Raw genomic sequence first — 21,908 nt, forward strand, 5'->3', positions numbered from 1 at the left:
CATCAAAAACCTCCAGGTTCAATCTCTTTGAAGCACGTTTTTCAAGAGGTTTTGCGATCGATGGTGCTATTTTCATATAGTAAGCCTTCTCAACACGATAAGTCTGATATAATGATTGGAAAAATAACACCAGAAAAGTGTTCTCTTATTCTTGATACTATATTTTATAGCCAATTTATGATGATCAGACTAGGAATTAAAAATATATTTTTTTTTTTACATAAAATCAAGAACTATGTTTTAAAGATGTCACTACTTAGTTTATTTTTTAAATTGTAAGGTTATCATAACTTTTGAAGGAGTGCGTGTAAAATGGTCGAAGATGTTTGGACAGAAGAACGCCGCGATCGTCCTATTGTTACGGCCAGATGATAAGTGCAGTCTTTTTTGACGGACTTTCCAAAAGGAAGCACTCAATTTGTCTTATTCTTTTATGTATCTAGTATCAATACTATTTAGTCGGACTATACATAATTACATTACACGGTAAGGGTAATAATTTTGAGTATCTAGTACCAATACTATTTAGTCGGACTATCATTACACTCAACATCAATCGAAATTAAATTCTACCTGTAACAGACAGATTAAGCCTCGCACCGGCACAGATACACGAATGAACGGACAGTGCTTGCGCGGTATGTTTACAAAGCAGGGACGCAGGTTCAAGCCCCAAACATTGACCAGATTTATTAAATCCGCGTCTTTGTGTCTGCAATAGCATTCAGTTTGTCCGCGCTCTGTATAAATTTGATTATTTGATCGGAATTGCTAATGAAAAAGCAACCTTTATGAACTGTCTGTTGTTTGGTACAACCAAAGTACTCAATATTGACTATTGTCTACACACTGCTTTTTAATCATATTTTTATGGTAGTTTGGTAAAAAGTAATTTGTTTACTAAGTCCCTTTTTCCCTCTTTTATCTAAATGTAAACGTAATTATTATAACGTAACGTAATTATTTAATTCTTACAAGCTTCTCACTTTTCAGTTAAAATTCACTTAATTAAAAAACAAATCTATGTCTTCACATCACCCTGGATTTAAGAAAACTCTGGAGCAAAATCATAAAAAAAATGAGAGGACACTACGCTTTTATGCAGGCAATTCGTGCTGATCCCCCACTGTAAGAAGAGACAGAGACAAAGGAAATCAGATATTGGCAAATCTCATTAGCATCTTGTTTTAGTCAAATCACTTCTATATCAATTTACATCGGTGCAAACATCCGAGGCCATTAATATAGATCCCTTTGCCCGGGCCGTAGCCATGGCAACGCATCTGGCTGCAGCTTACGTGCATCTGTGTGAGTATAATTGACAGGTGTGCATATGTGTGCAGCTCTTTGTGTCGATTCCGAGTATTTTGAAAGCCCCTCCATATTATACACGAATGGAATAAGTAGTATTAATAAGAGAATTATAATGAGCATTTTAACAGGAAGTAGAATAATTATATCTTTGGCATCTGTCAAATAATATTTACTAGCTGTCGCCTGCGACTCTGTCAGTGGACTTAAAAAAAAACAATAGTGTGCCTATGTGTTCTTCCAGACTAACATCATCGAAAATCGTTTAGGCTACAAATTCTAACCAACATCCATCCATTCCTCTAAACTTTTGCATTTATTAAATTAGTAAGTATTTATTAACCCTTTCTCCATACATCTACTTATTATTGTGATCTTGTACATAATTATGTATGTAAAAGATAGAATCAAGTGACTGCTAACTTTTGCAAGTCGAAAAAGCTCCACCGAAAAACGATGTTTTTCTTTTGAAAACTAAGTAAATATTAACCGCCATAGTAATGATGTAACTTACAGTCGTTTTTTTAGTTTTATTGCAAAGTTAAAATAGGTATGTTCGGAGGACAACTAATATTCCATATGCTATTTTTAAAAAAGCAAAGTGGATAGCACTCCCCGTGCATCAACGAAAGCTTTGTTGTTTTGTTTGCATTCGTGTCCGTGCATTTGATCGATGTGAAGCTTTTTACATTGTAACAAGATTTTTTAACATTGTTTTAGAAGAGTATACCATAGTTTGTGAATATTGTTTCCATGTTCAACTATGTTACGTCGAATATTTTTTGGTCAGTGTTTTGTTTTTCAAATTTACATGTCACATTTTTATTCTTTCTTTTTGAGTTTTAAATGTGAACATTTAACTATTTGTCCATTTTTATTAAGGAAATTATTTTCTGTTGAATCTTTCAGCCATTTTCGCATACATATAAAAAGTTGGAAAATTAATAAAACACCATTAACATCATTTAAGTCATTTATTTATTTTGAAGTTTACAAAGCTAGTCGAGTAACAGTACAAATAATATCATTAAATTGTTTTAAAAAAAATGTTCTCATAAATTTTTGACGTTTTAGATATAAATTTTAAACTTTTATTTGATTCAATGCTAAAAGTAACATTATTACAATAAAATCAGAGATGCTATTCTTGCGGTCGGTGTTTACTTTATCTTCTTGTTATTTCAAACTTCTAGGTAAAAATAAGCTGAAATAAAAACAATTGAATCATTGAATACGGTTGTATTAACAACTAGCTTTCGCCCGCGACTCCGTAACTGACGAAAGTGTGTAGCCTACGTGTCTTCCAGACTATCCTGTACATCTATACCAAATTTCATCGAGTTCCGTTTAGCCGTTTAGGCTACAAACTCTAACAAACATCCATCCATCCATCTAAACTTTCACATTTATAACATTAGTATGAAGTAAGATTACCATCATCACCATGCTTTAAACCCAGTCATGTAGTATTGGCGTACAAAGTTGTATAAAACCCTCGCATGTCGGGTATCGCCAGTCGGGCGCTTATGCTCGGTTCACATTTGGCCAGTTCATTGCCAGTTTAAGTGCTGACAAACTGTTCTGTTTAAGTATGAACCGCATATTAATTAGTAAGAGTATAAATTTCCTTTTATAAAAAAAATTTTGACAGCCCTATGCGATCAAATTATTGGCCGTTATACTCTGTAGTCTGCAGATGCTCTTCTATTGGGTTGTATTAAAATCAAATGATTTGTGTACATATTTACCTTTCCTAAATTACTGTAATGTGATTCTAGGTTGTCGTGTTTGTAACGCTATTGGTGAGCTGTAGAAATTCTCCTCTGTGCCTTCTACTTTATTGCGTCTGGCTATATGCATTACTGGACTTCGGTGACTGCACGCTGTGCTTGCGTGTAGTACTTCTGCGTACCTTGATTGAATGAAATATATAATCTTTCACCAAAGATTAGTTAAAAGACAGTTTAAAAGATTTTTTTTAAGATAAAGTAGCAAAAAAACAATTAGTCAAAGAAGAAGCGACCGCTGGCTATAGACATTTGCAGATGCGTTAATTATACATTATGTATTTTTTAATTATTCAATGACTAAATGTGGTAAAAAGGCAATAAAATAGGTATGTGGAAACAAGGTACCTGTCAAGCTTAGTAATTTTGTAATCTATGGTATCTGCAAAAAGAAAGAAATTTAATCATTAAATTATTTTCACACTAGTAAAATATGACGTCACAAGACTCACCTCTCTTCCGACGACAGCGCATTATGAGGCAAAGTAGCACAAGAAATGCTGCTATGACCAGCGCCGCGGCAATAAGAGGTGCCACGTTAGTTGTCTCTAAAGATAACAAAACATGTTAGATTAAACACAGACAACACGGAAGAATATAAATTGAACAACGAGGTGACATAATTAAGAATGATGACAAATGGATGGTAGAGTTATTTGGAGGATGAAAACTCGGTGCGCCGAAACTACGGGAGTAGGATAAGATAAGGGAGATGATGAACGAGCGGAATTTAAAACCACTAAAGCCTTTAGATTCAGGTGGTCACAATGAAACAGATTACATACTTTTATTTTTTTAGTATCAGGAGGAAATCTAAATTTTTAATATTTACTAATGATTTAAAACAACCTGATACAGTCTTCAAAAACAATGTTTGTAAATTAAGTTCACCAATGAAGACTTACCGTGCACTTTAAAGGATACAGTATGAGATGAAAATCCTTTGTCGTTTCCGACGCGCAACACGTAATCTCCCGCATCCGAAGATTGAACATTCTGTATTGATAGAATGTACTGGTAACAATCATCTATGCCTTCTTTTTGAAAAGCTTTATATCGATCTATAAGAAAAGTAAATAATAAAATTTAACTTCATTTAATTTGTTACAAGGTGTTCTTTAAGTTAATACTTTACCAATTTCTGAAGGAATATCCAATCGGAATTTACCCCAGAACCAATAAGCCATAGTTGGTGACGGGTCGCAGCATACTGTCGCTTGTATGTTTCCTGTACTGCCTTGCCAGCCGTCAGCTGTTCTGATGTCTTTACCAATTGGCGGTCCAAGTACGTTCAGAGTAATTGCTTTGGATTTGTGAATTCTATAAATGGACCAATAGTTTAATTGTATTCATTTTCTCATGTTATTGTTGAACGTTGAAGAGTATGGTTATGTATAAATTGCCTTACCTTTCCTCACCTCCGATATAATTTCTAGCGATACAAACAAATTTTCCCCGTTTAGAGTAAGTCACGTTAAGTAACTGAAGTTTAGATGCAGATGATATTAAATATCCGTCTGAACAAACATTCTTCGTAGCTAATGATTTGGGACTGAAAAATAATAAAACATCAATTGCTATCTTGGTAACTCGAACTTATAAAGTGCATATGAATGAAATTGTAAAGAATTATTTGAAAGAGAAGTAGGTGAAACTCCTTTGCTTCTTTAAAAATTATTTCGATCCTAGGTTCATGGTAATGAAAAAACAGCAGCACTATTGTTAGTCGATTGACTTACCAGTGATACCATTGGTAAGATGGAGCTGGGTTACCATCGGCCTTGCACTCCAGGTTAACTTGTGAATGCAGTTTCGCATTAACCAATAAACGAGGACCGACCCAAGTTATTCGTGGAGGGACTAAAAGACAGAAATCATACCAAAAGGCTATGAACAGTGGAAAATACGCTCTGACTCTAGACAGACATTTATTTGGCCAGGAAGAGATAATTTACTAGTGTAACGTGGCCAAGGGAATATTTAAGTAACAATTAGTTATACTCTGAGTGCGGGATTTAAGTATCACGTTTGCATAAATATTATCGAAGTCATGAATGATAAAAATTTTACTTACATTTAACGTCTATTTCGATTTTAACAGAATCTGATTTACCCATAGCGTTTTTAGCTAAACATTTGTAAATACCTGAAAAAAAAATATTTTGATCTTCTTAAAACTTTGAAACATTTGAAGTATGTTAATGTTTTAAATCAATTTTGTACAATAGTTTTAATACCTGAGTCATTTCTTGTTACAGTCACAATTACAAGATTAGGACCGTCAGTGATTATTCTTTGACCGTCTTTTGTCCACCATACATTGGGTTTAGGATTCCCATCTCCTTTGCAATATAATGTCAAAGAACTTAAACCTTCTTCTAGAGTCGACAGTCCTTCAGCATCCGCTCCCACGATTGAAGCAACTGGAATGACTGTAATGATTATACTGATTTGAAATAGTAATTTATTCACCAAGGTTTCACTGATGGATGTGTGGTATGACAAGAATGGATAAAGTTAAGAATGTGTACATTAGAGGAAGTTTGAAAGTAGTGCTAATGGTGGAGAAATTGAGAAGCAAAAGATTAGCGTGGTATGGACATGTTATGCGACGAAACGATGGGAACATAAACCAGAAAGTGTTAAGATTAAATGTGGATGGCTACAAAGGTAGAGGAAAACCAAAGAAAGTATGGATAAATTGTGTGAAAGAGGATATGCTTGATAAAGGAGGATTCAGATATGACGGAGATTTATGGAAGAGCAGCACATACTGTGCCGACCCTCCGTAAGGGATAAGGGCAAGTGGATGATGATGATGGTTTCACTGATTGCAATGAACTATGTAGTCATTATTTAGGCTGTTTAGTGTTTTAAGTTTTTGCTGAAAACTTCTGACAGTTGCTATAACATCTCATTGTGTGGGTGGACGATTTTAGTATGTTTTCCTCTAGGAGTTAAAAACAAAATTAAACTTGAAGAGATAAAAGTATTTTATTGACAGTTTAACATTTGAATAAGATACGAATTGTGAATATTTCATTGAGTGTAATAAAAAAAAAATACTAACATTTAACGTCTAACGTAATATACGCATCTTTATAGTATGGTGGCGGGTAAGAAGGATGATGTGCTCGACAGACTAGTTGCTTGCGGTGAGTGGCTCTGTTGGGGACCATATCTAACATAGCGCGCGCTTTCCAAAGACGAGGCTGGTTTACTTCTGACGTGTTTGTTTGACTCCATGCTATAACCCGTCCCTTTTCTGAAAGACGTTCATAATTACGACGTGATACTTTCTTGGTCTACACTTTTATTTAATTTCTTTAATATTTCACCTAATAACCATTCAATGTAAGCAGGTGGGTTTCCATATCTAACTTCGCAAAAGATGGTTGCTTTCAACCCAGCAGCTAGAGCGATATTTTGATCCGAAAGAACACGGGAGCCATTGTAATAAATTCTTGGTATCTGTGGAGCAACACGCACGGCGAGTATGGCTGGTTGACTTGAAAGTGCATCCTGAAATCAAATGGAAGTTATAGAGAGCATAGTGTGTCTTGAGTCTACGACTCTTAAATAGTAATAACCTTCATGTTATAGTTGCTAGCAGTGACCTGGCATCGCCACTGTCCGTCATCAATGTGCAGCTTTGCCGATCGTATGCGAAGCGAGCAGTCAGTGGCCATGGCTATTCGAGGGGTCGCCCACTCGTACTTTCCACGATACATACCAACTGGCTGGAAAACAAAGTGATTACACAAGGAATACTTTTGGTTTATAACTAATATATGCGTAGCATATGAAAGAGAGATCAGAAAGCCTTATATATAAATTGGTATAAACCGTGTGCGAATAGCACATACAGATAATAAGGACATTCTGAGCTCGCGACGCCGACAAAAGGACTTGGGTTGCTCGTTATGAAATTGAAGGCGAGAGTCCGTGAATATGCGTAACGTAGCAAACGGGGAACTCGACGTAATAATCGGATCACGTTATCAAATAGGATGGTGGGTAACTTGGAACGTCTGTAAAGTTTGTTACGACTTTAAAGTTCGTCGTGCAACTTGACATTTGAGTTAATTAAATAATCTGGTAAAGTCACCTATCATTCACACGACTAATAGAATTATACTCTATCTATCTATTTAGTAATGAATACATATATCAGTTATTTATGTAATTTCCCAAATAAGCAATTCTCTAATGAACTGCAGTAATGCTAACACTTGTCTTGAGCCTGAAGCAATTCACTTGATATGAATGTCAGCACAGAAGGCATCTACGTAGTTAGAATATTAAATTTGCTTTTGTTTTAAGAGCAAATATTTGCATTAGCGGCAAATATCATAATTACTGAGAGCAGACACAAGGCTGTCTGACTAGCTCGAAGGTCTGCGGTATAACGTTTTGGGGGTAATGAAAAGTCAATAAAACTTGAGTTTCGGTGTCTATAGGAGTATCTAAACTCCGTGACTAATAACAGAACATTCCATTGTAATAAGTAATTTCTGTACGTTAAAATGTTTTATTGTACTCAAATTACTTGTTTTAATATATAGAACTTTTTAAAGGCCCGTTACCTTGTTATCTTTTTGCCATGAACAGATACCTCTCTTGTCTGATATTTGACATTTCAGCAATGCATCTTCTCCCGGATTTACTTCCGTATAAGAAGGTTCTTCTGCGAACCGTTGCAAGCCACCTGAATAATATTTAAAAATGGAACATTTTCTTATAGAATGGAGTCAGGCCTGAATTCTTTTGATATTAGTTAATTCGACGTCGTCGAGTCTATTCTTTACATTTTTTTATATTTCACAACAATTATTTTGTGAGGAATGTCCTAGTCTACGGATATTTTTATAAGAGTCGTGTCCTATTAAAATAACATTGAACATCTATACTACTATAATAAATTGTAAACACACACTTCTTTGTTGCCCAAGACGTCAGCAATTACAGCATATTTTTGAAAAGTCTTTTTTTTAATAAAAAGCCCTACACTTGCGTCACGCTTTAGGCTATATATTTTAACGTCATTAAACATAGGGGGTAATTATTTTGGCTAAAAACCCTGATGTGGGAAAGAGTTGCTTCCTTGATGTTGGCAGCAACTTACCATAAGTTGCTGCCAACATCAAGGAAGCAAGGTTGTCATCATGTCATGTCATTTTGACAGTTGTAATTGATAATTTGACACATGTAAACAATTAAATAAAATTTTCATAATTTCATGCGGATGAAGTCGCACGGGAACAGCTAGTATTTAATAAAATTCGTGTAAGTATTTTAATAGTCATTCTTTTCTATACCTTTCTTTGGATTTACTCAAGATAATAATTCTCGAGGATTATAAATAGCAGCTTTCATTCAAAATATTGTAGCGTTGTCCTTTTTATAATATCATTTTTGAGCGAAACGCGTGGGGCAGAAATCTCAGTAGGTCAGTAGGATTCGGGCGCTCGCTTTCAATTAAACTTTCAGCATTTAGGATGCACTTTTACTGAAGCGAGAACAATGCATACCAAGCTCCTAGTGCAATTTTGACGAGCGAAAAAATACTAACAGGACGCTTTTTAAAAGTTGTTTCCACGAAACGATTTTATATTAGAAAAAAAGGACAAGGAAATATATTGTATGAATTCTTTTAAACTATACTTAATCCCAATTTATTAACATACTAGCTGTTCCCGTGCGACTTCATCCGCATGAAAGTTTACTTTATTGTTTATATCTGTCAAATTATCGATTACAAATGTCAAAATGACATGACATGCTGACAACCTTGCTTCCTTGATGTTGGCAGCAACTTTAGTCTCTTTCCCACATTAGGGTTCTTTTATCCAAAATATTTACCCTCTAAGTTTAATGGCGTTAAAATATATATCCTAAAGAGTGACGTAAGTATAGTGCACTTTATGAAAAAAAGAGTTATTCGAAAACATGCTGTGATTGCTGACATCTTGGGCGACAACAAAGTGTGTGTTTACGCTATATTATAATAGTATAGATATGTAGTATAGATTGACTACTAATGATTATAATCATAAAATTAAATATGATTTCTGTCTATATTTTCGGAATACGATGTCATACCACTGCGAAGCGTCGATTTGAAATTAAAAAAACGTAACATTTTTCAAGTTGTACTCTAGAAGTGTGTGCTGATTATTTTGCCTTTCAATGTGATTAATATCGAAAAATAATGAAGCCGCGGCCTAGAACACTGGGAATATGGGATTGAAATAATGAGAACATTTTTACTGAAAATTTATGTTGTGTCCACATGAGAGGATTGGCTATTATGACTATAAAGCTATTTTTCCTATCTTCGTTTCCTTAAAAATATTACTTGAAAATATACATGTAACCTGTCATGTGTAGTCAGTGGTATAATCGAATTCAATGGAACGGAAGAAATTATATGTACATTTGAGGAAATTCACGGTGTTCGACTTTAGGAAAAATTGCTTTATTCAACGCAACGAGACAAAAAACGCCTCTTCTTACAAATAACTAATTGGATAGCAGTGAGTGCTGTAAACGAAGGGATATGCAAACTAGCCGACTTTTTTGTACAGTCACATTTATAAGATGCGTTGTTTTGATTTTTGTTCCAAGTCTCGTTTCTAAATCTTCAAACGATTGTAGCTTTTAAGATGGTGACCGCCAGTTTCCACGACTGTACTTTGTTATATTATCTGTGATTTTGTTTTGGAATGTTTCAGTGTTTAAATTGATGTTAAACATGATTGTTTTAAGTCTGTGATTGCAGAGTTACAAACGTAAAACCATTTAGATAGGTTTTGTATTATATTCATTTCTGTTGAAGTCGTCAGAGAGCTCCTATTCACAAACCCGTGACACCATCTTACTAATGTTATAAATGCGAAAGTTTAGATGGATAGATGTTTGTTAAAGTTTGTAACCTATACGGCTGAAGGGATTTTAATCAAATTTGTAGAGGATAGTCTGGAATAACACATGTGCTACTTGCTTTTGTTTTTTTTTTATTTCGCACGGACGGAGTCGCGTGCGAAAGTTGGATATAATAAGTGAAATGAATACGCTTGAAAATGTTTCAAATTAGCAATGAAAAATAAAATATGACCGTCTGCCCTACTAAGGTGAACCACTAACGTTAGTCAACAACTCATAATTATAGTTAATTCAAGCAAATAATTAACGGAAAGTATACTCACCGACTTCAACTGTAACCATGAATGAAATTGCTAACTGAATAATTCGTGTACCCATGTTGGTGTTCCGTTGCTTTTTACTCTTTTATATTTACTTTATCTAGCATGAAATTATTTTATCACTTTTTATAAACACAGAGTTACTGAACTTTGTTAAGCAACGATAAAACCTTCCGTAATGGTAGGCGTTAGGCCAACGACTGCCGGTAAAAGCTCTGCAACGTTATGCGCCTTATGACATATTTTTTATGTTAACTATTTCCCCTTTAGAAATGACGTAACTACAGATTAAATTGTTGGAAAGTTTTAATCTGTAGAATTTTTTATTTCACTTTCAGATTAACAACACTACTGCAACGTATACGCTTGTATGGATGTGATTGTGTTCGGTCGTTTGAAAAGAAAATCTTTTTTAAAAATGGAAATACAAAAATACGATTGCTAGGTCAGTGACCATATTCCATTGTTTTTTTTTTGTGTTATGAGTTTATCTTACTAACATTATAAATACGAAAGTTTAAATGGACGGATGTTAGTAGCTTGTAGCCTTAACGGCTGAACGGATATCGATGAAATTTGATATAGACGTAGAGAATAATCTGGAAGAACACATTACTTACTTTTCTTTTCTTTTCTTTAATTCAACGCGGACAGAGTGGCAGGCGAAAGCTAGTTGAAAAAGATGTATCTTTTTTAAGAAATTATTTCAAAACACTTCAGGCAAATTCCATTATAGCCTTAAGTCTGACAAATTAAGAAAACAAGTCAAGTTTCAAGCACGTAAAAATTGACGTGCAGTGAGTCGGTACAGTTTCAACTGACGATGCAAACAAAAATAGTTGCTATTGGTTGGTTCTGTCTGATTTTTTTTTAAATCTATTTGAACATAAAAAATGACAAAAGGAGGGCGCCAGTGAGGTATCATAATTTAGTTTCACTTATGCCCACCGGGTCAAATAACTTGTCAGTCTATAGTAGTTTTGAACTAACTTTTTATGATATTGACATGAAGTGTCACTAGTTTTAACATAGGTAAAGCTAAAGTATACCATACTATAACTTTATTTATTTAAAAATATAGCAGAAAACAAATATTCACCAGTTTATAAGATATAGGCCTGTCCCACGAAATTGTAAATTGTCTGAAGACAATCCAACGTGTATAACATGTGATGGAAATATCGAATTTTGTTCTCTTATCTAACAGTGACGTCATTCTTAAGCTATCTGAGCCAGTGGTGGGACAGGCCCTTAAACTAAAGGAATGACAAGAAATAAAATTCAATAGTGTTAAAAATATTTATTGAAACACACCGTACTACATAAGAGCACTTGAATTGTCAGTTTTAATGCGTTCGTTCATGCACTTGTACACATTAAGGCCAACTTACATGGACTGCAAGTATTTGGTTCAGTTTCATGCGATCATACAGAGTGTGCAACTGTTTTAACGAGTCCGTGTATGGCTGCCCTTACAAACAGTGACGTAGAGTGAAATGAGGTAAAAAATTCATCATATACTTTACACGAACATTATGTTCAGACATGTTATTTCGTTGTATTATTTGTAAGAACTAAAGGTTAAATGTGAATAATAAATTAAAAATAATACTTAGATGAAAACTATTAAAAAACTTCCTATTCATCGACAACATATTTATATTTACTACAATACTTTAACAGATTACATTATAGGAAGTTTGAAAGTAGCGCCAGTGGTGGAGGAATTGAGAAGCAAAAGGTTAGCGTGGTATGGACATGTTATGCGATCAAATGGGGACATAAACCAGAAAGTGTTAAGATTGAATGTGGATGGCTACAAAGGTAGAGGAAGACCGAAGAAAGTACGGATGGATTGTGTGAAAGAGGATATGCTTAAGAACGGAGTGGATTCACATATGATGTCTGCTAGAGATGTATGGAAGAGCAGCACATACTGTGCCGACCCTCCGTAAGGGATAAGGCCAAGTGGATGATGACTACTTTAACAGATTAGTAGATAATATAAAATATCCCCAAATTACCTATGTTATTTTTGCCCATATATATTATTAATAAAAAACTATAATTTGCTAACATATAAAAACATCCACATATTGATTTGTAGAATTAAGTACTAATGAAAAAGATAATTTAGCCTTTCAAAATAAATTAAGTTTGACACTTTTGATTTCAGTGTCATTCAAAATAAGAATATTTTATACAGAGCATTCGTGGGTTTCTTTTATCAAAAAATATCAATCTGTCATATTATGTGAAAGAAATTAAATAACAATCTATGTTATTATTAAAAGACATAAGTATTTTTATGTAACGAAAAAACTCAAGACTTAAAAAATCACTGTTCTGTCATACATAGGCTTTATTCATTATTCATTTCTTTTTACTTTTGCGCGGACAGTCACAAACAAAAGCTAGTATTATTATAAACGTATCAAAGGTACTCAGAAATTGACTTATCAAAGTTATTCATGTGAACATAAACACGTATGAAATTTTACAATAAACAGATTTTTTTTAGGATTTTTTATATCAAAAACTATATTTAGAATGTGAAGAATGTCTTAACTTAATCTTTCGAAACAATTTAATAAAAAATTCAATGACAAACAGTTAAATTCAATCCAGTTTATTAGTCCAAAAATCATGTACAGAATGAACTTTATGTCCTTGAGAATAAGGTTGTATATCCAATGTTACGCACTCATATGCAGCGGTCTTACATTCCTATGGTTTTGCAAACAGCGTATGGAGCAAAATTTGAACTTGTCATATTCGAACGGCGGTTTTGGAAGACGATTCGCGCAGAGGAAGCAACGAGGCTCGTCCAGTCTTATCTATATGGAATAGAAGATTTTAAACTAGTGTTGTCCAAATCACCAAGGTATAAATGGAAGTTAAGCGAATTTTTAAACCTAAGTTAAATAAAAAAAAAACTAATTTTGAACACCTAAAGATATTAATGATGGGTGCTAAATCAACCGTCACAAACATATACTTTATACTAATGAAAATGTGAAAGTTTGTATGTATGTATGTATGGATATTTTTTTACTATAAATCTCCAAAATAACTTATCGGATATTAATGAAATTTGGCACAGATACACATTTTAAAAAAATCTGTAAAGCAATTTAATTTAAATTGAAATGTGAACAAACCTTTTCCGCATCCGTTAGCTGCAAATATTTGTTAGTTTTGATCTTCTCTACCTGTTTCACTTTGTTTCGTTGCCTTTTCAACTTCTTCTGCTGTGCTTTCTTCTCTTTTTCCTGTTCCAGCTGCTCCAGAGTGACAGGTCCTGGGATTTGTGACTAAATACAAAATAAAAGATAAAATAATTGATTTATTTTTATTACGTTCAGGAAATTATAAGATACATGTGAAGTCATTATACTAAGATCCTTTGCATGAGATTCACGGCCGTATACTGAAACGACTGCGGAACAATTCGCCTAAGCAACGCTTACAATCTGATAGACGTCACTTTAGTAGAATTTGGAATTACAAATTTAAATGTCGTTTTAATATTCTACCGTAAGTAATGACTTAGGATTGAAGAAAATCTATTTTCAATTAAAAAGAAAATCAATGGATTTAGCAAAAAATTGGAGATACTGCTGGAGAAAGAAATTAGAATCTTAGAAAAAATTTTTTTTTTTATAATAAGCAAACGAGCAAGCGGCCACCTGAATCCGCCAAAATGGCGAAGCGACCGCTGCCCATAGACATCCGCAATTGCAGATGCGTTGCCTACCCTTATCCGATGGAGGAGACGCACATAAAGAGGATATTTCCCCTTCCTATGCATCTCCTCCACCGTCAAATCCACTTTCCCTTCCCATCCTCTCCTTATAAGAAAAGGGTGGTAAAGAGAAAGGGACTTAAATTAGGCTCAATTTTACCTTATTATAGTTATATCTGTCAGGAAACTGTCCTTGGAAAAGTCTGAATAAAACTCTGATATCACTATGAGCCGCAGCGTAAGGAGTTTGCAGCTGATGGTTCTTAACGCAAGGATCACCGCCCGCTGTCAGAATTTGCCTACAAGAAAAAAATCAAATGAATTTAATCGATACCAACTACTAATGAGGTAGTTTACTTCATACTTTTCATTTTATCTTCCTAGTTCCCCGCGACTTCAATTCCTTTAAAAAAATAATAAAAAAAACGTAGCCTATATTACTCCTTGATTAAACTACCTTTCAAACGATGTAAGAATTTTTAAAATCGGCCCAGTAGTTCGAGTTATACCAATGCATACAAAAAGACAAAACTTTCCTTTTTATAATATTAGTAAAGATGAAATGTATGAATGTTCGGTGCAAAATACAACCTCTTTGGGTGACAAGAAGTATGAACTTTTGGGTACTTCATTATTAAAAAGACAGTGAAAACAAAAGAAGCGGGAGATGAGTATAACGGGCAATATGAAATTGATTTAGTTTTGCAGAATAATATTGTAAATATGTATATAATTGAATAAAGTTGTTTTGGTTCTTTTTAAATAGTGTACTTTTGGTTGCCGCGCTGTCGGTTACAAGTAAAATATGGAGCGATTTCTTTATTTATACTCACGTGACCATATCTCCCTTAGCAGCAATGGCGGCTTTGTGTAGCGCGGTGTTACCATCGGAGGGGTCTTGAGTATTACAAGCTGCTTCTAAATCATCACCTTCCCACGTTTCAATTATAGTCTCCAGAGATGTAAAATCATTGTCTTCAATTAGTTTCCACATCTAAAATTAAAATATTCCTTTAGAAAATCTAAAGTTACCCCGAATTGTCTAAAAAGTAACTTTTATTGACAATTTGTTCTCAAACTCTGACATTCTACCTTTTGAACATTCGCTGGAATTTTAGGCTGACCCTTTTTAGTCGGCCTACTTTCCTCTGGCTTCTTTTTGTTCTTCTTCTTTCTTACTTGTTCTTTATGCTCTGGTAAATCATCTTGACTTTCAGAACTTCTACAACTTGCTATCGCGGTGTCATTGATCAGATCTTTTCTAGAATTCGTTAGTATACCAAGACTGCTCTGTTCTGAGAGTGTTTTGATCCAATCTAGTGGTGTCTCAAGGTCGATGAAACAAGGTCCCTCATCTTCGCTTGATATTAACTGAGTTGGTAACTCTCGAGCTGGACGTTCCCTATTACAAAAGGAATACTTACTTTTAAGAATGATTTCTATATGAATATGGTTTAGAAAATCGAATACTTAAAGCAAAAGCGAAGCAATTACCTGGATTTAGCTCGATTAAAAGTCTTGCTAGGACTCTTTTGCACCTTCTTACTTTCGTCGGTACCCGACTGTTTGGACGGTTTAGTTGTCGAGGCGATCAATGCTTTTTGGAAGAGCTCCATAGAATCTACAATAAATTTAAGTTTCCCTAAATTTATAACAGCCACAATCAACGTGAATTGATTTATAATAATTTAAAATTTCCTATCTCACCATAAACTTCAAAGCTTGCTAAAGTCTCGTGTACTCTCTTAACTTCTTTAAAACTGGGCTTCTTTGTGGGAAACGGTAATGCCCTCACACGAAAATCATCTCTACTTAACGGAGAATTTTTCCCGAAAAGCGCGGCTTGGTTCATCGAGCCTACCGCACGGTACAGAATGCACGAGCAACCTTTTAGATCTTCCGCCCAGCTTCCTACGATCTCTTGGACGTGCTAAAAGATAGACAGTGCTAAAAATATATCTTTCTTAAAAGGAACGAAAGATACGCTTTGTGCAATCATTGACGCCTTCGTGAACGTTTTGTTGGCAGCATTGAAGGACGTCGTAAAAGAATTTTGTTAGAAATATGATAAAATACAATGAAACAAATAGAAGAAAGCGAATACCTCTAAAAACTGTGCCTGATTGTATCTTCTTAAACTAGCTCCTGCCGATCTCGGAGCATTGCCATGGTTGTCTCTATTGACCTGCGCCTGTCCTTGACCTCGGCGGGTCACGTAAGAGTGGTGCGTTTTATGTAACACTACTACGCCACCAGAAAATATGGCACCCGCAAAATGGCCACCAGATACCATAAGCACTGCCCAACGTTGGAACCCTGGGATAGAAAGACGGGTGCAACGATCCACCCAATGTTGACCATCCCCGTCTGTTGACAGCTCCTCCTAATTTAGGTGTAGGTTTATTTTTTTTTTTATTTTACAAAACATGTTACAATTTTGACAGAATCCGCCACTATGGACCTAAACCCACTGTAACATATAAGACAGTGGAAGGCCTAATGATATATTTTTTTTTCTTTTGATACATACCTTTTTATGGTGCAGAACACATCTGTAAACACAGAAGACCTGTCCATAACGATTAGTAAAGAATGCTTTACAGTGCCTAGTGGCAGCTGCAAACAGATCACTAGCTGGATTGGTCCCACCATCATCACCTTCTGAGTCACTTCCAGAAACACTTGAGTTATCATCTGTATCACAAAGACATATCCTTACTATTGGAATATAAGCATAACTCGATATTACCCAAAGTCCATAGCGGATAAATATTTGTAGTTTGAATGGCAACACGGTCACTGTCATTCAATCTCTTCCGCTTATGGCTGACATAAAGCACACATATTCTATCTTGTATATTAATCTATGTAATATTAGTTTGTACTTCCTATTTAAGCGTGTTTTAATTCATCAACACTTACTATTTGGAAGCCATAAACAAGAAATTACTAAACAATTTACTAAATCTGAGTACACAGGTAGGGGTAGACCGGGAGAGTATGAAGAGTGTCAAGTGAATAAGGACATGTATAGGAAGGGAGTGATTTCAAATATGATGCCTGATAGTTGTATGGAAGCTTACTGCATACTGTACCACTCCTAGGAAAATGGCAGGACAATATTAAACAACTAAAAATCAATGTATAATATATCTCATTCCTCATTCATACAAACGGGATTGTCAAACATCATACAATTTTAATATTGGATATTAATTAATATTTTTAGAAGGTAGAGGAAGACTAAAGAAAGTATGGATGGATTGTGTAAAAGAGGATATGCTTAAGAAGGGAGTGGATTCAGATATGACGGCTGATAGAGATGTATGGAAGAGCACATACTGTGCCGACCCTCCATAAGGGAGAAGGGCAAGTTGATAACTTTATATTTTTAGATACTCCATAAAACATGTTTATTTTTATAAAGTTAAATTATATGGTACAAATTTTATTGACTATAGTTTTATAGGTATGAAAGAAAAATAATTATTATTACAATATTTATGAAGTTAGCTACTGAGAAAATATGTTATATTTTTATTTAAACAATAAAACTAAGAGAACTCAATCACAGAGAACTATTAGGATATGAATATATAAGAAAGATGTGAATTCATATATGACTAACTGTTTCTCGCAACTTCATCTGTGTTAAATAAAAAAATAATAAAAGATATAGACTACGTTACTCACAGATAAATTGCCTTTCCAATGATAAAGAATTTTTGAAATCAGCCCAGTAGTTTTTGAGTTATTTATATTATTAGTATAGATTACTTACCTTGTCTAGAATTAAATTGTCCCAGAGTTAATGCTGGTTTACCAAAGAGTTTCCTTTTTAAATTATAAGTGTGCCAATGGTCTTTGTAATGAGCTGTCTGCTTTGCTCTTGTGGCAAATGGTCCCACACCGCAACATGAGCAGCAGTTACCATCAGAAGGACCTCCGATGGTCAAAGCGTTGAGGCGCTTAAGGACACTTTGTTCATCCACTGTTAAGGAATTTAATAGTAAAAAAGGGATGATAAAACATAAACAAGTTTTAAATTTCTTCTTAATTTATTTAATGGTGTTAACTATGTTTCATGTTAATTTGTTTAAAGTTTTTCCTCTAAGAACTTAACATATTCTGGATATGTAATATTTTAACCAATAAGGCATTTTAAAAGATTCTATTTACTTGTACATTTTCCCTCCATTTATAAATTTCTAATAAAATGTAACTTACCAACTACGTGTGACTCAGTTATCATACATGCTGGCACTCTTATACCTCGAAGTAACCTTTCGAAGGCGTCTAATTCATAAACTCTAACGATATGAGGTTTTACTAGTTCTGTTTTATTAGCCATATTTATTCAACAATTTGGTTTACATTCTACGTGAAAAAAAAATTGTTTTAGAACGTTCACACAACTATTCTCTATTACACTTTTGAACAATAAAAATAATATTGTGCAATAATTTAAAAAGTCAAATTGTATTACACAAACATAACCTTAAATATTTCTGACAGCGACTGTCAAAAGTTGGCAATTTGGAAGTTTAGGGGTGTTGCTATATAATGATAACTAGAATTAAATAGCCTTGATTGTTTTATTATTTTAATAACAAAAGCTCGTAAACCTGTTTAATGCTATTTAAATTGAAATATTAAAGTTTTAACACAAATTAGGAACATTGGACACCAATGATTACAATCGGCCAATAAAAATAAACATCTAAAACAGTTTAATACAAAATGCTAACTTTTGTTTTTGAATTCTACCGATATAAAAATAACAAAAATCAGGTACAATATTATCTTAATATTGGCACAGTAGTAATTAACAATTTATCATCATAACCACAGCATCAATATGTTATATAATATCATCTGCTAAACGAGGGATTATCACGATAAAACTGCCATTACACAAATAAATGAAATAAATTTCAAATCACAAACTAAAGCTACTTAAATCCTATACATCGGTGAAGCAGTTGCTAAGCTCTTAACTGGACCGAAATCTACACGTTCCGGAATAATCCCCGCCATTTACCGTCGAAGAAATTCAAGGATATGTGTGACGTCAACTAATGTAGTAACCCTAATTTGGATAGGATACAAACTTATCGGTTAAGACATTATGTGAGTTGACGACTGTAAATCCTAAGAGCCGTTTTATTGATTAATTATAGATGTTAATATATTTTTTTTCTACCAACTCTCCAATATTTGCGAACGAAGTAAGGAAAACAATATCGATTCGTAAAAGGTCGAATCTAAAAATAAAATGTGGCCACGTAAGTGTCCTCTATTGGAAGACATTTCATTACAAAGTTAGATATTCACACGAACTATTGATAGAGTTTGAAGAGTACGAGAAAGTGTTTTATTAAGTTATTTTATAAGCGTCATCCTTTTTCGTTAAAATGTCTATCTTGGAATTGAATTTGATGTAGGCCTAAATGATTGTTTTGGATGCGGGTTCTTGGGTGTATGTTTAATATTATTTTTAATAGATATTAAATATTAGTAAAAAAAGTCTAAAACAATACATCACATCATACCATACTTCGACTTAATGAGCATGAAACATAATTGTAATTTGTCTACTGGAACGTGTCCCCGTCACAAACTAATTGAGATTCATTGAATACTAGCTTTTGCCCGCGGCTCCGTCAGCGCGGAAATAAAAAAAAACACTAAAAAAATTCCCCTGTGTTATTCCATATGTTCTACATATGTGTCAAATCGTTTAAGAGATGCCTTTCAACTAATATCCATCTTAACTTTCACATTTATAATATTGGTAAGATGTAATGATAAGAAGCTATAGAGAACTCTACGAAATACCTGTGTAACAGTGAATATTACAAAAAAATTATAAAAACTAATAGTGAACATGATTTTCATTTTAGATGTATCCAAACGAGAGACGGATAAAAAATATAAAAAGGCAACATTCGAGTATCTCAGAATATCAAATTACGACCCAGTCGTTTACAAAAAGTTCTATAAAAATACCAAGGGCATTTTGGTTGAAAAATTTCGTTCGTAAACTTTTTTAAATATGACATTAACTTCAGGATATTATAATCATCATGACATTTATTTAAAAAATAATAACTAATTTTAATCAACTTATATTTCAAAACCTTTGATGTCTTAGAAATACGTCTACATTGTGTCGTTCCTTTTTGATGTAATACGGACACAAAATAAATCCCTGTCTAGACATCTTACTTGAGGGCACGAAAAGAAAGAGCGTGGGTCGGCTTTAAATATAACTGAAAAGAAATTACCTATATATCCAAAGTTATACGAAAGTGTAAAGCAAATTTATTAAATAGTACAATTGTTAATAGAATATTTTATTGTAATTACAAATTAAGTGTATTGCAGTGTAATACGCGCATGCTCTAGTGTTGGGCGGGCATCTGTTGTTTCGCCGCCCTTACGAACGTCCGCTCTCTTCAGTCTGTCCGAAGTGTACAACACGAAAGCATTGCGTGTTTTAACGATAAATTGAAAAGTTTTGATCTGATATCATTTTGTTTGTTATATTTTGACGTGTAGAACTCATTTTTAGCACAATAATTACTTTGTTCTGTATATTTAAGTTGAATATTGACTTTGAAGTTATCGTTTATTGTGTAGTGTTTGTTGTGTTTTTATATCAATAGGAAGTTGGTTAAAACTAATCTAAGTAAGGGAAAGCATATTCGCTTACTTTAATAAGTTAGGTGATTCCAAGAAAAACTTGTATAAAATTTTTTGGTAAGTAAAATTGAATTTTTATTTTGATTACGTTAATTTAGAAAGTCTATGATATATTTTGTAATTGTTAATAATATTATACGGAAAATAGGCGTAGTTGAAGTTAAGTTGATTATTAATTTATGTTCATTTTAAATATTAAATAGGGATCTAATAGTTTCAGATTTTAAATAATTAGACTGAAGCGAAACCGTACCAATTGACATTTTTATTGAATTTAATAATTTATTTGAATCTGTAATGTTGGTATTAGATTGTAAAATGATTTGTTTGTTAACCATGAGTTGTTTGTTTGTATTTACATGGGATTTCATAATAAAGGAAATTATCTTACATGTCCAGAGTCCATTAGATAGTTTTAACAGTAAATTGAAGGATTTAAGCTTTTTATATACAATATCGGAAGAGAACATTACAGTTAGACAGATATTAACTTAATCTTTTAAGAAGAGAAAGAAGATGTTTGATAGTAAAACTATTGTTTAAGTTATATAACCGCTAATTGCTTGTACAAATTATTATTATCGTTTACTTTAATACTGCTTCTAAATGAGTATATTAGAGGAAGTTTGAAAGTAGCCCCAGTGGTTGAGAAAATGAGGAGTAAAAGGTTAGAGTGGTATGGGCATGTTATGAGAAGGGATGAATCGCATGTAACAAGAAGGATGTTAGTTATGAACGTGGAGGGGTACATCGGTAGAGGTAGGCCTAGAAAGAGATGGATGGATTGCGTGAAAGGTGACATGATCAAGAAGGGAGTGATGACTGAGATGACGGATGATAGAATGCTTTGGAGGACGAAAACCCGGTGCACCGACCCTACGGGAGTAGGATAAGGCAGGGGAGATGATGATGACTTTAATACTGCTTCTATGTACAGTAGGCAGGTGACAATGCTAATTTATTCTGACTAAATTTATTTCAGTTCTTATAATCAGTAAAGATGAGTTCTAACGAGTACAATAGTTACACGGAACCCAACCAAGACATGCCATACAATTACTTTGTGTCTGTAAACAATAATTTGCCTACAATGGAAAATAACAATCTGATAGATCTCTCAAACCGTGCTGCCCGCGCGTACGATTTAACAGTGTC

General features: G+C 33.8%; 2 protein-coding genes and 1 long non-coding RNA gene across 3 annotated transcripts; all 3 read right to left on the reverse strand.

Annotated features, from left to right (window-relative positions):
• Positions 1–3,067: 3,067 nt before the first annotated feature.
• Positions 3,068–3,643, reverse strand: LOC106108514. The gene is made up of 3 exons (XR_001225946.1): positions 3,551–3,643; positions 3,447–3,480; positions 3,068–3,223 (listed from the first exon to the last, which is right to left on the reverse strand). It is a non-coding gene; the product is annotated as an uncharacterized LOC106108514 (long non-coding RNA).
• A 294-nt stretch (positions 3,644–3,937) lies between these two features.
• LOC106108416 (immunoglobulin superfamily member 10-like) lies at positions 3,938–10,361 on the reverse strand. Its single transcript, XM_013289580.1, has 12 exons — positions 10,307–10,361; positions 7,685–7,806; positions 6,689–6,838; positions 6,437–6,620; positions 6,169–6,363; positions 5,336–5,530; positions 5,173–5,244; positions 4,838–4,958; positions 4,507–4,650; positions 4,234–4,418; positions 4,004–4,159; positions 3,938–3,957 (listed from the first exon to the last, which is right to left on the reverse strand). The coding sequence occupies exons 1-12, from the start codon at positions 10,359–10,361 to the stop codon at positions 3,938–3,940; spliced, it is 1,599 nt and encodes a 532-aa protein (XP_013145034.1).
• Positions 10,362–12,909: 2,548 nt separating this feature from the next.
• LOC106108624 (ankyrin repeat and zinc finger domain-containing protein 1-like) lies at positions 12,910–18,561 on the reverse strand. Its single transcript, XM_013289877.1, has 11 exons — positions 18,276–18,561; positions 17,830–18,039; positions 16,579–16,742; positions 16,153–16,431; positions 15,756–15,978; positions 15,543–15,669; positions 15,141–15,450; positions 14,882–15,042; positions 14,209–14,347; positions 13,465–13,617; positions 12,910–13,140 (listed from the first exon to the last, which is right to left on the reverse strand). The coding sequence occupies exons 1-11, from the start codon at positions 18,397–18,399 to the stop codon at positions 13,000–13,002; spliced, it is 2,031 nt and encodes a 676-aa protein (XP_013145331.1). The 5' UTR covers positions 18,400–18,561; the 3' UTR covers positions 12,910–12,999.
• Between the last annotated feature and the right edge of the window lie 3,347 nt (positions 18,562–21,908).

The sequence above is a fragment of the Papilio polytes genome, unplaced genomic scaffold (assembly GCF_000836215.1).
Source record: "Papilio polytes unplaced genomic scaffold, Ppol_1.0 DF821511.1, whole genome shotgun sequence".
In the NCBI taxonomy this organism is placed as follows: Eukaryota; Metazoa; Arthropoda; class Insecta; order Lepidoptera; family Papilionidae; genus Papilio; species Papilio polytes.

Coding starts and splice junctions, on each gene's coding strand:
- LOC106108416 (XM_013289580.1), bottom strand. CDS start 10,361: ATGGGTACACGAATTATTCAGTTAGCAATTTCATTCATGGTTACAGTT. Junction 6,621..6,688: donor CTAGCAACTATAACATGAAG/GTTATTACTATT, acceptor ATTTGATTTCAG/GATGCACTTTCAAGTCAACC. Junction 3,958..4,003: donor TGTATCCTTTAAAGTGCACG/GTAAGTCTTCAT, acceptor TTGTTTTTGAAG/ACTGTATCAGGTTGTTTTAA.
- LOC106108624 (XM_013289877.1), bottom strand. CDS start 18,399: ATGGCTAATAAAACAGAACTAGTAAAACCTCATATCGTTAGAGTTTAT. Junction 18,040..18,275: donor AACTGAGTCACACGTAGTTG/GTAAGTTACATT, acceptor ATTCCTTAACAG/TGGATGAACAAAGTGTCCTT. Junction 16,432..16,578: donor GTGTTCTGCACCATAAAAAG/GTATGTATCAAA, acceptor CACCTAAATTAG/GAGGAGCTGTCAACAGACGG.